Below are 16,123 nucleotides of genomic sequence, written 5' to 3'. Positions count from 1 at the left end.
CCAAACTGGAAGAGACAGCTGGAAAACACAAAGACTGGCCTGGATTACAACTGTTTTCTAACACGTCAAAAATCTGTGACTGACCGGCTCAGTCAGCTCCTACTACAATAACCAAAGTGACAAGCCCAGGTATATATTATCTTACTCTCTTCTACAAGTGCAGTCTTACCAGACAGTGGTGGCATGAGGAACTAAACAAACAATAACACCTCCCCCCCCAAAGAAACCAAGTATGGTTTTAACTATGCCTTTGGACCCAGAAAAATAGTAGTGGAAAACTCAAAATAATTAATTAAACTATCTTGAATTAACCTTGAATAAAGTTTTGACAAATGCACTAATTCTTGAGTTCTTAATATTTATTTTACACAATAAGATGACTCACGAAATGTAAATGAAACTGGATTCCTTAAAGCCAGGTGCAGGGATCCCAACTAGTGACTGAAACCTAGGGTTTAACGGTAGGCATTTACATTTTGTTTAAGTTTTCTTCAGGTTGCATCACATTGCGGAATAGAGCTCCTTCATCGCAGAAACAGGATCGTTCCAGAAAGCAAGCTTGTCATCTTCACTCTGCTTCCTGTTTCTTATTTAACTTAGTGGCATAGTCAAGAACCAGCTAATTCTTAAAGTCCTAAACCAACAGGCTTGGGAGTGGTACAGGGGGATGTTGGAAGGGGTGTACTGAACCACACCGAAAAACTATACCATCCCCCAAAGGCAGAGTCTAGTTTGATTGAAGCCAGGTTGAAGAAACTCAGCTCTTGCCTGGGGCAGTAAATCAAGAGGCTTAATTCAAGCCCTGGCCCTGCAGGCAGGAGGCAGGTGGTACAGAGAAATAGCTTCTGTGGAGGATGGAGATTGGGATGGGTCCCTATAAAAACAGAACAACTGGTGTCCAGGGATCTGGTGGAAAGTGGGAGGCAGGAAGAAGGGCTCAAGCTCCTTTTTCTGGGTCTGCCCGGGCATTTAATTTCCGCTACTGTTCATTGGGACACGGTGTTAAGATTAGAGTCCGGCAGTTGTCCTTAAAGAACTGAGCTCAGTAAAGTGGTTTTAACACTCCTTTTGGGCTTTGATAACTTCTCTCCTGTGAGTTGCCAAGGCAGAGAGGTGCATCTAATTCCATCCACATTTCTCCAGAGATTGCAAAACCCAGACCTACAGTGGGAGGGACGGGTGCCAGGCGGGAGCCGCCAGACAGGGCTGTGGTGCGTGCCTGCTGGCACCGGCAGCCTAGACCGTCCCCCGCGTTGGCACCAAGAGCCCACGGAGTTCCGTGCCCGGCTCTGAGCCTGGGACTGACAGCCGAGGGCAGGGTGGAGGTCGGGCTCCGGGTAAGAGTGCTCCTAGTGCTCTTAGCCTTTACTCCCAGGGCCGACCATTCGGGTCCCGTGTGATCCTCCAGCCGCCCCCGGGGCCGGGACGGCAGGGCGGCGGCGCGAGCGTGGGAGGGGGCTCTAGGACTCTGCCGGCCCCGCCCCGCCCCCTCCGCGGGGACCCGGAGCCTAGCATGGACCACACTCGGCGCCACAGCCATGGCGCTCGCCTGCTGCGTGCTGGCTGTGATTTTAGGGGCAATGCCCACAGTGGCCGGAGCTGATCCGGCCTTGCGCTCGCCCCTGCACCGCCCGCATATGTCCTCGTCCTCACCGCGTCCCCAACACGCGCACTCTCTTCCCAGCCCGTGGCGGCCACCGAGGACCCCGCGCTTCCCGCTCCCGCCGCGGGTACCGGCTGCCCAGCGCCCTCAGGTCCTCACCGCCCGGCACACTCCCCCGAGGCTCCCACGAGGCTGCGGGGCAGGAGAGCTATGGGGCAATACCACCGACCTCGGTGTCCGGTGCCTCCACTGGGCAGAGGTGCCGCCCTTCTTGGAGCGGTCGCCCCCGGCTAGCTGGGCTGAGCTGCGAGGGCAGCCACACAACTTCTGCCGGAGCCCCGACGGCGTGGGCAGACCTTGGTGTTTCTATCGGGATGCCCAAGGCAAAGTGGACTGGGGCTACTGCGATTGTAGTCAAGGTGAGTGGTGTCCCGGTAGAGGTGGCAGCTGGGGGCTGGCACGGAGGCAGTCTGACTCAGGGACAGTGTTTGTGTACCTCGAGACAGGGGAAGAGGACTGCCGGTTTGCACAGTGGTGTGGTGGGCTGGATAGCCAAATAACTAGTAAAGTGCATCCATTTGTACAGTGGCAGTCAGCAAAGCGTGCATCGTACGACCATTGTCATGGGGATAGAAGCTGTGAAGGCTGCTCAGCTCTAGCCCCTAGATAAAGTCTGTCTGGTCACAGCGTGTTTTTTGTTATTGTTGTTGTTGTTTGTTTGTTTTTGTTTGTTTGTGTGTGTGTTTTTGTGTGTGCGTGCGCGCTCACCCCTCTTCACATGCACTGGCAGAATTATGCATAGTAGTGGGTGTCTGTTGTTTGTATCAGCTGGTCTTGGTAAAGCGCTCTGTGTACAAAAGAAAAGAAACATACATTTTGCTAGAATGAGAAGGGAAAACATTAAATGTGAGAGAGTCCCAGGAAAGTTTCTTACCTCTATAGACCCAGATTTGGAAAACTGCTGAAATGTTGGCCTCACTGCCATTGTTGACTTTAAAGCATGACAAAATTCTCAGGCCAAAATACAAAGACAGTTATGTTCTGGTGCGCTGTATGGTAAATAACAGCAGGCAGGGAAGAACAAAGAAAAGCAGGGGACAGAATAGGAACTGCCTTAGCAACTATGGAGGCAGCTAGAGTCAAACGAATTTCCTTAAGCTGTGCGTGTCACTTACGGATAATTGGAGTCAACTTCATTCAGCAAAGAAGGTTACTAGCGCATCAAGTCTGTGGTAGCAGAGGAATCACATTAATAACTTGAATGCAAAAGCAATTAAATTTTTTTTTTTTTTTTTTTTTTTTTTGGTTTTTACGAGACAGGGTTTCTCTGTATTGTTTCGGAGGCTATCAGTCCAGCCCGGCCTCGAACTCACAGAGAGCAATTTACTTTTACACAGCATTTTACTCCAAATTGTGGGGGTTTGTATTTAATATTGAGGTTTTAATTTTTCTCAAGCAACAACTGGGAAAGGAAAAATAAAACATTTGAATATCTCCTAGTAGAATGAAACTTTGGCTGTTTTCAATGACACTCTGTGACAGGAGTTTCATAAATTTCCTAAGTGTGTGCTTCCAGCCTTTGGAGGTAACCTTTCACAAGGTCATTCCGTTCTCACCGACATTTTATTCGTCTCTGCCTTCAATTGGGTTAGTGCTTCAAGTTAAAGGAAAGTGATACGAAGGGTAAGATCAATTATTCTTCATCCCGGAGAATGAAGTCATCGCTGCACTCGTGATTCACGGACAGAATGCCAATGTGGCTGTAAAAACTCGAGATGATGTCAAGCGAAGAGCCCTGCTGTTACCTCATCTACTCTAAGACTGTTTTAATAAGGTCTGTGTCTAGCAATCATTGGCAGCTTTTTATTATTATTATTCTTAGTTTTTATAAACAGATGAAGAGAGAGAATTATTAGGAAATTAATAGGTAAGAAAAGGCAGGCTATTTTCCCTTCACGACATAATAAAAAGAATTCCAAGTTAAAATATTGTGGTCATCTATTTTTTCAAACACACAAATAACTTTCAGTTTTATCGTCTTAATGAAGAGAATAGCTTGTCTTTGAATTTCCTACCACCCCCACTTTGGAGAGAAATTAAAATATTTTTAAATGCCTTTAGGTTCAGAGCTAGTGTTTACCAGCCAAAATCTCAAATGTGGCTGTGTTTAGGTAACAAAATATAAGAGAAACAGAAGAAGTTACCCAAGATAAGCAACATACACATGAAAGAGATTGTCTATGTAATATCCAAATCAGTCTTACAGGACCCAACCTTGATAACCAAAGCCTTGGACTCTGTCATTCATTCTCGTAAGTCTGGCTAGCTATACTGCATTCTTCTGAGACATCTGGCATGCTCTGAGTCTTATGTTTTTCTTATCCCCACACATTTCAGTTAGGGGTTTGGGCAAGAATACTGTATAGTAATGAAAGAACGTAGAATTGCTCTTTAGAAAACATTGGTATTGTTCTGACCCACCAATGTTGGATAAGACTCTTAACTTAGAGATTTAGGTTTTTCCATGTAAAGAAGAGCAGGATGTATTTTTAAAAGATTTCTTTGTGTGTATTTACGTTGTGTCTCTAAGTGTATGCTCATGGTGTGTGTGTGCGTGTGTGTGTGTGTGTGTGTGTGTGTGTGCGTGTGTGTGTGTGTGCATGGGCGCGCGCATGTACCCTTTATTTAGAGCCCAGAAGAGGGCAACTGGACATCTTCTGTCACTCTACCTATTCCTTTGATGTGGGGGTCTCTCCTTGACTTCCTCTTGCCTCTGCCCTCCTCAGAGATGCTGTTACAGACATGGACAGGATGTTCCACTTGTTTTGTGGGTGCTGGGGTCCAAACTGCAGCCATCATTATTACATAGTCAGCACTCTTAGCTGCAGAGGCATCTCTCCAGCCCCAGCAAAAGCAGTTTTTGAGTAAATTAATTAAAAGAATTTTTCTAGCTCTGGGCGTGTATTCAGAATGACCTTGTCTATTACAGCTAGAACTCATGGAACACTCTCACTTTGTGCTGGATGCTGGACTAAGAATTCCTTGCTTGTTTTATTTATTTTTAATAGTCATCTTTATAAAGGAGCCTCTACACTTTCCTGCTGGAAGTCCTAAAGGAATATTGCCAGTAAACCAGAAGGAAAAATGATAGGGTGTTCACATAGATGTGTACATTTTCATTTCACAGCTCATTTTGCCCCGTCTCTATTTGTATGCAATGTAGAAATCACTGTGCTGTGTCATAACTCTCACTTGTTAGCTTGTGGGCTAGTCCAAGGGCAGGAAGAAGAAAAAGGAATTATGCTTAGTACAAGCACAATGCACATTATTTCCAGTATCTTATTCTTTAAAGGCATTGTTTTCCTTTACTGAAAACTGGAGCAAAAGAAAAGACTAGTACGTAGAAATGTGATCCCTCTATTAAAGCCTAAACTGGGGTCAGAGTAGAGTTTTGAGTCCCATACAGAGAAATGAGGAAGTAAGGCCCTCCGGCATGGTGCTGAAGGAACAGAATGGACATCTCAGGTGAGCGGGGTGTGGAAAGTCCATTAGCTCATGCTTCTAAGCAGGAAATGTGATGCTTGGACTCTGGCTCCAGGAAACTTACGTATTAGTAATAAAACATCTTTCTGGAGATTGGGATACCTGAGTCAGTCCAGGGAGTTAGTTTTCACAGGGGGCATTAAACTTTACCTACAGAGGACTGGTACAGTGGTTCAGCAGGTACAGCTATTTGCCATTGCGTCCGATGGCCTGAGTTTGATCCCTGATCCCTGGGACTCACATGATGTAAGGAGGAAACTGACTCCTTCATGTTGTGTTCCGACCTCTACATGTGCACCATGGAATATGGCCCTGTCTTGGTCAGGGTTCTGTTGCTGTAAAGGAACACCATGGCTAAAGCAATTCTTATAAGAGAGAGAATTTAATTGTGGGCTTGCTTACGGTTTCAGAGGTTAGCCCATTATCAGCATGGAGGCATGCTGACATAGTGCTGGAGAAGGAGCTGAGTCCTACATCCTGATCTGTAGGTAGAGAGAATGATGAGAGAGAGAGAGAGAGAGAGAGGAGAGAGAGAGAGAGAGAGAGAGAGAGAGAGAGATTCTGGGCTTGGCATACTTCTGCCAACAATGCCATATTCTTTCTGATGCTTTCAAATAGTGCCACTCCCTGGTGACTAAGCATTCAAATACATGAGCCTAAGGGGGACATTCTTATTTAAACCACCACACCCCACAAAAAATAAATAAATGTGAAAAAGCCCTAAAATTTCACCTAGAGACTTGTTAAAATGCTTGGGCTCTAGCCTCAGAGTCCTAATTGCCATGTCCAGATCAGGATTTGCATGGTGCCCTTCTAAGGTGAAATGACGAGATGCTGTTTAGGTGACTCTTTCGAAGTCCAAGGAAACCTATGTGAAAGCATCAGGGCCTTGCTAGAATGTGTAGTGAAGGTCGATGATGTCAGCTATGCTGTGACTTTACCTTGCTAGGTTGTAGCATCAGAGAAGACATAAGATACGCCAACACTGGTTTCCTGTGTGGTCTTACAGAACAGCATCATTGGTATTTATTTTGCCTGTGGTGATAACAACATAGTTTACCGGAACATCTATCTTCACTGAGTGGGAGCAAGAGGTCACTCTCATATTTCCACAGGCAGCTGACTGCCTCCCTCTAACGATCCTTTGCAATGAGACAGTGCTTCCTGACTCAGAGTGGCAATCATTTTCACGGTCTAAGTTGTCGTGACAAAAGGGGCAGCTTGCTTGACTCTGTTCTGAGAATTCTCCTTTTTAGCAAGCAGTGAATTAGCCTCAGGTAGAAAATGGTCGATTGAGTGACACAGTAGATTAAATGATAAAGGTTCAGAAGGAATATGTTAGTCAACTTCTCATCACTGACAAAACACCTGAGTTAACCATTGTGAAAGGTGGGAAGGCTTCTGCTATCAGAGATTCCAGCGCATGGGCCATTTGGCACCATTGCTCTGAGGTGTGGCATCACAGTGGAGTGCTCATGGAGCACGGCTTCTATCCAGGAAGCACAGAGAAAGAATAAGCCATTGCTCTGAGGTGTGGCATCACAGTGGAGTGCTCATGGAGCACGGCTGCTCGTGGCTTGTCATCCCGGAAGCACAGAGAAAGAATAAGGGGCTGGGGTTCCAATTCCCCCCAAGTGCTTACCCCACAATTACCTGTCTTCCTCTGGCCAAGCATCATGCATCTCTCAACATACTCATAAGCTGCTGGCCAAACCTTAGCACTTGACGTTTGGGGAACATCCCAAGTCATAAGAGAATGATCCCCAGATCCAGCCTTTTATCATCTCATGCTAATCTGTTCCTAAGTACTTAGCCATCTCAAATATCTTAGTTTAAATAGACATGATGGACACATGGGCTAAATACTGCTGTTTATAGACATTCCTTTTTGAAGGCCATATGCTGCTTGAAGTGAATATCAATTAAAAAGTTAGCTGAGCAGGCACAGTGGCTCATATCCATAATCTTAATACCCAGGAGCCTGAAGCAGGATTATTACATATGAGTTCAAGGCCAGCATAGGCTGCATAGGGGGTTCCAGGGTAGCCAGGGCTAAGGAATGGGATGTTGTGGAACTCCCCTCTTGTCCTGCATGCCTTTTAATCCTGAATCTTTGAAAAAATCCTTTCTCCTCGAACCAAGATGTAAATATAATTCATTTCCATTAGTCAAGGAAGAAATAATGAGTGGGAACCAAATATATTGGTCAGCTTTGTTTGATAAGTTCCACTCTTTCCCAAAGAAAACTAATGAAAAGCTAAGCCAATTGGGTTAACTGATTACCACAATGCGCGTTTGTTTTTAGAGAATGAAGAATCAGCAAAAAATAAGTCCTACCCCTAGAGTTTTCAAAACTACTAGGAATTACAATATTTGTAATATGTGGGAATCATAATAAATTTTTGAAATAGTTTTGTTAAGAACAAAAAATGTCATGTTACAATACCAATCTTTTTTTCATTTATTATTGAACTCCTCAGGCACAAAAAGCAATTAATTTTAGTCACTTCTATTGTTCAAGTGCAATAAGATGAATGCCTGCCAGTAAAAACAAGCTATTATCTACATCCTGAACCAAAATATTCTTAAAACATAGAAATTTCAGCATATAAACTACTCAAAATAATAAAAAAATACTCTGTTACATTTTGGAGATGTTAATATGTGTATTACATTGCACTATATGTACTGATATGTCCTATACCAAATGTAACACTGGAAAATATGTTAAATGTTAGTGTTTTGTTCATTACAAATAATGAAAGATAACATTATCTAAAGACAACTGGATTGGGAGAATGTTGACTTTTCAAGTGTAGTAAAGGATGTTAACTTTGATAACTTCTTTTCATCCCATCTGAAAGAAACTAAAGTGTGCTGGTATTGTCTATTATCATTCTTACCTGTAACTAAAGTCTGTTTTAATATTTGTGGAACGGTAGATTTGAATAATAACATCCCAGGTAAAAATGAAATCAAATCATCATTTAATGTCATGGCATTTCTTTGAACTAAGATCCAGCCACCTCCATTAGTTCACATCTATAATTCATAGTAACTGTTCATTTATTATTCATGTAGCTACCTTTAGTAAAAGTATGAGTTGGTTTAGTTCAAAGTGAGCAAACATCCTGTGAAAATCCAGTTCTACTCATTGGTGCTATGCTTACTGGAAATCTATAAATCACATAAACTATTCCTTTGCTTAAGGCATTTCCTATGACGTCTTATGAAAGACGGTAATTTAACCATGGCCAAGCCATGATTAACATAACCGTAGCAGAACATTTCTCAAACTTTATGCCACCAAACAATTTACCCACAAGCAAATGGTCACACAGCACTGACTGATGAAAGGGAAGCTAAATGATAAGCCTCCAACCAGTCTCCCTGGAAGAGAGTCTAGACGTCCAAAGAAGGGCAATGCCAGGGAGGCTGCCATACTTTACTAGCAAACCCGCAAGTACTTCAAGTTGAGTGACTTGAAACACAATGGCTAGGATCGAGGCATTGTCTGGGCCAAGCTGCCTTTGATGACACAAGAGAAGGGTTTGTTGCAGGTTCCTGCCTCATGAGAGAAAACAGCCCAGGGTTCCCACGCCAGCATTCCAGTGTGTGCCTTTCTGTCTGACATTGCCCTGCATGTAGTAAGTAGTACAGTCACTCTAGGGCCCATTCTAATGACTTCATCTTAACCACTCACAAGGACCCTGTTTACAAATAAGACCACATTCGCAGATACAGGAGATGAATTAGCACTTCAACATCTTTTGAGAAGATACAGTTCAAAAGCAACCTTAAGGATGAAAAACACACTCATGAGGGGAATTTTAATAACATTAGCAGCTATCTACTTTCCGTGAATTGATTGAGAGTGATAAACACCTCTTTTTCCATGCTATATGTTGGGGAAATTTTTTTAGTTTTAATATTTTATTTTAAATTTTACAAACTTTATTATTTAAAAATTGCAGATAAAATGTCTGTTGTAGCACAGTAAATAAAAGACCCAGAGACAGATATTTGGGTTCAGGCTTCAAGCTGAAGATCAAAAAAGCAAAGTTTCAGTCACTAGCTCTTACCTCTACCTCAGCTCAGACCAAAGGGGCGATCCTCAGACTGCTCCCGACTTCACTGCTCCTCAGATTTACTCAGACTGCTATGCTCTCCTCCATGTAGCAAGAGACTAACTCTCAGACTGAATGCCAAACCAGAGACTCTGCTCCTGTCTTATATACATCCCCAAAGCTGGGATCAAAGGCATGTGATCCCAGGTACTGAGATCATCTTTGTATGAGCTGTTTTTTTTTAAAGACTGTATCAATTTCTTTTAGTCAGTGTGGCCTTGAACTAACCGTCTACCTCTTAATCCTGAGTCCTGGGATTAAAGGTGTGTATCATCACTGCCTGGTCTCTATAGGTTGAGGCTGGCTTTGCTTTCTGAATCTTCAGGCAATCTTTAATAAATCATAAACAATATATCATCACAGTCTGCATATTAGTGAACTTCAATACAGTTAAAATATGAAATCTGACAGAGAAAGAACTAGAAAAACAATTACCTTTATATTGTGCTGCACGGCTCATGCTCATTATCTGCACTCAGTCCTTGCTCATCCCCCTACATTTAGACTTCCCTGTCTCTTTTCTACCTGTTATGCTATGTCCTCATGTGCTCTTGTTCACACGCACACACACACACACACACACACAAACACACACACACGCACACACGGACATGTGGAATTCTAACAAAGCTGCCCATGAGGCCAATTTCTGCAACATGAACTCAGGAATCTTTTGTGTTCTCTTTTCTTCCTAAGCTGAACACATATCTACATAGAAAGAAAAACTAAGATGGCAGTATGTTAAATATCTTTGCCAAAAAGTTAAGAAAGTAGAATGCTAAGCATTATTGTGTATTGGGATTGGAGTTTTTCTTAAGCACCCAATTGATGATCTTTGGTGCTCTTCCTGACGAGCTGCCATGGATGACAGCCTTCACAATTTTACATATCCACAACTTGCTTGGTGTGTACATTCATAATGGTTGACATAGTTGCCTTCAGACCTCTGCTTGAAACAGAAAATTTCCAATGATTGTATAGTGAAATCTCAAAACCCAAGTACTAAGAAAATAATTGCTACAAATTTGCGCTTGTAAAATTTGAAGGTGTTGTAAGCTTAGATCTATTAGAATACAGAGGAATCCTGTCTTTATATAACAAGCAAGCAAGCAAGCAAGCAAACAAACAGAATATGATCCAGAGCAGTTAGCTGCCACAGTGAAGGGTGTTTTTATGTGTGACAGAAGGGGATAGGTCATTTTTGATAACTCAGGCTTGCGGCAATTGGAAAGTACCTGCCAAGCAAAGAATTTAGTTTCAATGTATGTGATAAACGATACTGTTGATGTGTGCAGCAAGAGCACTTAGTTTTTGAATGTATGATTGGTCTGCTTTTTATCCTTTCTTTCATTGAGCTAAAGTTATTCCCCTTCCCATTTATAATTGTGTACCTATAAATTTGTATAAATTTGTGTCCTAGTTTGGGTTTTTATGGCTGTGAAAAGACACCATGACCATGGCAACTCTTACAAAGAAACCATTTAATGGGGGTGGCTGTCTTACAGTTCAGAGGTTCAGTCCATTATCATCATGGAAAAGGAGCATGGCAGCATACAGGCAGGCATGCTGCTGGAGCTGAGAGTGTTACATCTCACAGGCAACAGGAAGTAGACTGATTGTCACACTGAACGAAGCTTGAAATAAGAGACTTCAAAGCCTGCCCCAACAGTGACACAGTTCCTCCAACAAGACCATCCTCCTAATAGTGCCACTCCCTTTGGGGGCCATTTTCTTTCAAACCACCCCAAATGTGTGTCTACACATACACACATCATATCCATAGCCTTAATGCAAATCTGTGTGGCCATTAGGACAAAACCTCTAGTACTGGAACATGTCTCTTGTAGGGTCCTGAAAGCCACTGTTTACCCTTCTCTGTATACAGTCTGAGGTGGTCTATACACCTGCCTGATTAGTTTACTCCCTTGTAACAACTGGTAAATTTATGTGATATCTCTGCTAGGATGATGATCACTGGCATGCTATAATGCAGGCAGGAATACCCAGTATCGTAAAAAGAGGTTCTTGTAGGGTCTTTGCCTAGGTTTGGAGGCAAGGGGACAGTGCCAGGCAGTAGTCCAGGGGATGATTGATCATGCACAACAACTTCTCAACCATGTTGAATACAGCTTCTCTCTCTTACAAATTAAGAAAATCAGTTATAGTTTTTAAGAACTCCACCACTTGAAGCATCCTAGGAAAATAAACATGGGAAGAATAAACCATTACTTATTTAACAGAGAGTTCATTTGTGGGTGACATGCAAATCGATTCTCAGAATTGTGAGTATGTGTGAATTTGTTAAAAGAAAACTGGACCAGGACTCCTCATCTCTTATCACATTACAGATAGAGCTAAGTGACACCAGGCTCTCACCATGTGTTTACAAGCCCTAGACATTATGATGCAGTAGAACGTTGCCTTGGAAACTATTTTCACTGTCTTTGAATGGTCCTCAGGTTTCTTTTTCCCATCTCTAAATGCACCTGTTATTTAGGTGATGTAATTGCATCATTTCTTGTCGACAACACTGTTAGGCACTATTTTTTAAATTATTTCTTTGATTTTTTCAGATTATAGTATAATTAGATCATTTATTCCTTTCTCCCTTCCCCCCCCCGCGGGCCCTCTCATATAACCCTCCTTGTTCTCTTTAAAATAAATGACCTCTTCATTAATTGTTGCTACACACACACACACACACACATATATATATATGTATATATATATATATATACACACACCCACACACACAAATATTCCCAAATAAATAAATACAGCCATCTTATTCTGTATGCTCCTTGTATGTAGGTTTTTCAGATGTGATTATTTGGTACTGGATAAGCTATTGGTGTGCTTTTCCCTGGGGTAGACTATTTCTCCCAGATAGGCATTAAGTCTCACCGTTATTTGCTTGCAGTTTAAGTACAGCTGTAGTTTGTTTTTGTTACTAGAACATTTTAGCTCTGTAGACATGAATTCTTGGTGATAGTGGGAATTAATGCAGATGATGCATCAATTTGAATGCAACTTCAAATAACATTTGAGATGAATAAATGGATATTTGATTGAAACAAGCAGTTGGAAACTTCAAATAAAAGAAACAGACTGCAGGTGTTTGTGGTACACATAATATTATATCTACTGGTAGAGGATCTTGTGATTTAAAATAATCTCAAACTATTCAAACCTGTCAGACACATTTCCTTAATTTTTTAACCTATTTACTTCTTTATTTATGTAGTATGTATATTTGGTAGGTATCACCATACCTCGGATGTGCATGGAGCTCAGAGGACAATTTACAATACTTTGGCAGTTTGGCAATAGGAATATTTACTTGTTGAGCTATCTCACTGACCCCAGACATGTTGTTTTTAAAATGTAGTGTGCATCAAATGTTTCACTAGGTTAGATAGGGATTTCTCTTGCTTAGTCTAAGTTTAAAAGTTGAGACTCTATGATGAATTTCAAATGGCCTGTCTGCTGTGTGACCACATCTATGTGGTCTCATGAGTGATCAGGATTTGACAGTATAGACCTTATCTCCCTTATTGTTGCCTTTTCGTTTGCTTGTGATTTTGTTGTCAAACATGATATATTTCTCTTAAATGCTTATATTCTTTGAGAATGATTATGTGAAAAATAATAGCGGTGAGTGGTTAAGTGAGTGCAAGTGACATTGATAGATAATGTAAACATAATACTTTTTGAAAATTATCACAAAACCCAACTGACAACATGTCAATATGCAAATTATCTCAAATTTTTTTGTTTGTTTTTCGAGACAGGGTTTCTCTGTATTGTTTTGGAGGTTGTCCTGGAACTCGCTCTGTAGACCAGGTTGGCAGAGAACTCACAGAGATCCACCTGCCTCTGCCTCCCGAGTGCTGGGATGAAGGCATGGGCCATAATGCCCAACTATCTCAAAATTTGTTAATAGGACTTATTTTTTCTTCTTAATATCTTAACTTACAAAATAAAGATCATCCTGTATAACCTCTCTCTTTCTCTCTCCCTCTCGTCTCTCTCCCCTTCTTTCTTGTTCTCTCTGTGGTATATATGTGTATGTGGTATATTTGCCTGTGTCTGCATATCTGGAAGCCAGAGGCCAACTTTGAATATCTTTCTCTATTGGTATCTACTTTTTAATTATTTCAAGATTTATGTTTATGCATGAGAGACTTGCCTGCATGTATGTGTATATATGTACCACATAGGGTGTCTGATGTATGTGGATGCCAGAAGAGGATGTAAGATCTGGAAATGGAGTTAAGGATGTTTGTCAGCCACTGTATGAGTGCTGAGAACTGAACTCTGTCGGGTCATCTGCAAGAATAGCAGGTACTCTTAACCAATGAGCCACCTCCTCAGTACCAAGTTTACACACACACACACACACACACACACACACACACACGAGAATGTCATACATATTTACATTGTACTTTGATCATATCCACCTCTTACTCTCTCCTTTCATCTCCTCCTAGATTCTTCCCCCAATATGTCCTCCTCTTAACTTTATCCCCCCCCCGTGTGTGTGTGTGTGTGTGTGTGTGTGTGTGTGTGTACCACACTGAATCCATTAGCACTACCCAAGTACACATAGATATGGCACCATCCACTAAAACAATCTATCAGTGGCCTCACCCTGTTTTGATCAGAGAAAGAATATAAATTATCACCCAACAAACAGAAGCCAATATGATTGTCTATGTCATCCTTTAGTGTCCCTCCTCTATTAAAGCACAAGATCTTCTTAATAAAAGCAGAACAACCTAGCTTTCTGACTGGGAAGGCACATCCATATTTTCAATATCTCTCAACTGTTTATTGTTTGATTGATGGAAGCTGTAGCATGAAAGCAATTATAGTTATTACCATGTTCACCAGCTAAGTGTTGGATATTTTTAAATTATAATCAGTCTGTACCTTTTATTATATATATTAATGAGCTAAAAGTAGATCACATCTGCATGCTATTATTTTATGAATGAGTTTCCAGGTTTTGTTGGCACATAATTACAATTTCTAACATAGAATACTGGAGTTGGAAGAAATCTCCAGGTATCTAAACTTCTCCTTTTTCACACTGGTTGGCAGAGCTTGGAGACGCTTAGTTAAGGCCATGCCTCATTTTAAACCGCACTTGGCCAGGTGACAGACAACTTGCACAAAAACATCTGAACTTCTATTTTATGTCTGCAAATTTCCCACTTTCTTCTTGGTCACAGCTTAGGTACCAAAAGCTTATACAAGGAGATATTCAAGACTGATGATGAGGCTTCCGAAGACGGGAGGGATAACTCAGATGTTAAGAACATTTGTTGCTTTTGCAAAGGACTGGGTTTCAATTCCCAGCACTCACTTAATAGTGAACAACCATTCGTAACTCTAATTCCAGGGGATCTGTTTCCTTCTTTTGACCTCCAGGTCACTAGGGACACACAAGGCAAACATAATCACATGCAGGCAAAATACTGTACACATAAAGTAAAATTTAAAAATGTAAATTTTAAGTGTTTCTGATTTAACGTTTTTATTTCCTTGATTTATATGTATTCAAATGTGCGATGTATGCTTTTTTCTTCCAAATCCAGCTTTATTAATTTCTTCCTTTTATAAAAATAGAAGTGCTTTGATAATTTTTTTACATTTGATAAAACTAACATCTGCCATTAGATTTTCAGAGGAAACAGAATAACAAAACAACCTCATTATTTGGACTGGGCCATATTCCCATTTATTGGAATGAAGTTTGTTGTCAAGGAGATTTAAAAACATAGTGTTTTGTGAAATAGACATCTGGTGCATGAGGCGTGACACCAGAAAGTGGCAGCTGCTATCGTGTGTATCTTTTCTTGTCACTAAAAAAGAACCTTGTTCTAGTTTCATTGTGTTTTAAGTATGGTTCTAGATGATAAATACACCTTAGTTAAATCATTTTTAAGTGTTTAAGTATACACAATCTGAATCATATTCAACAATATAATTAAATACTATTGTATATGAATGTATCTAATTCTGAATTCTGGTTGGTTTTCAAATAATATGCAGTTTTACATTTTTTATATCTTAGTTACAGAAATATTATGCACTGTATATTATGTCATACATGAAACACTTAAATTGACAATTGGAAATCTTAAAAGGTTCAAGATGATCTTGATAGCAAGCATGAAATATTGCAACTGGAACAGATGCTTTCCCAATTTATAATTGTCTTAGTTACTTTCTCATTACTATGATAAACACTCTGACAAGGGTGACTTAGGAGAGGAAGGGTATATTTTGCTTTACAGTTTCAGTAGGACATGGTGTACCATGGAATGGCAGATGTGACACTAGGCAAGGAAGGCATTAACAGTAGGAGCTAGAGGCTGCATGGTCACATTGCATAGGACTGTAAACAGGAAGGAGGGTGGGGTTACGAAGCCACAAGTCCTGCCTCCAGTGTCTCACTTCCTCCAGTGAGGCGCCATAAGTTTCCCAAATAGCAGCATTAAGAGTGGAGCAAGTTTTCAAACACATCAAACACAATCACATGTAAACCATAAGAACTGGGGTAATTTTCAATAATTCTTTTTTGGAGGTCCAATCTATAATGTCCACTAATTTATTATAATGAATTAGATGGAAATTTGCATTGATTTCTACACTTGTAGAAATAATTCACTTTGAAAACAAGTATGTTATAGGCATGAGAACTATAGTTGATTATTACATTTGAGAATGTTCAATTTGCTGTAAGTAAAAATTTAATGACTCCATCCTAATCTGATGAAAACGAACTGTTTCTCAGGTGATTGGAAGTTTGTTCATGTGCCCTTTCTGCTTTCTAAAGTTG

General features: G+C 41.0%; 1 protein-coding gene across 1 annotated transcript in view; it reads left to right on the top strand.

Moving 5' to 3' along the window:
- The first annotated feature begins 1,238 nt into the window (after window positions 1-1,238).
- The window catches only part of Prss12 (serine protease 12), a 53,579-nt gene continuing 38,694 nt past the window's right edge, over window positions 1,239-16,123 (top strand). The window contains exon 1 of the mRNA XM_040751912.1: window positions 1,239-2,022. Coding sequence (XP_040607846.1) covers window positions 1,539-2,022 — 484 coding nt within the window. The 5' untranslated portion in view covers window positions 1,239-1,538. The remainder of the gene's footprint in view (window positions 2,023-16,123) is intronic.

Source organism: Mesocricetus auratus, unplaced genomic scaffold (assembly GCF_017639785.1).
Source record: "Mesocricetus auratus isolate SY011 unplaced genomic scaffold, BCM_Maur_2.0 Super-Scaffold_100009, whole genome shotgun sequence".
In the NCBI taxonomy this organism is placed as follows: domain Eukaryota; kingdom Metazoa; phylum Chordata; class Mammalia; order Rodentia; family Cricetidae; genus Mesocricetus; species Mesocricetus auratus.
This window is presented reverse-complemented; position numbering and strand designations above follow the sequence as displayed.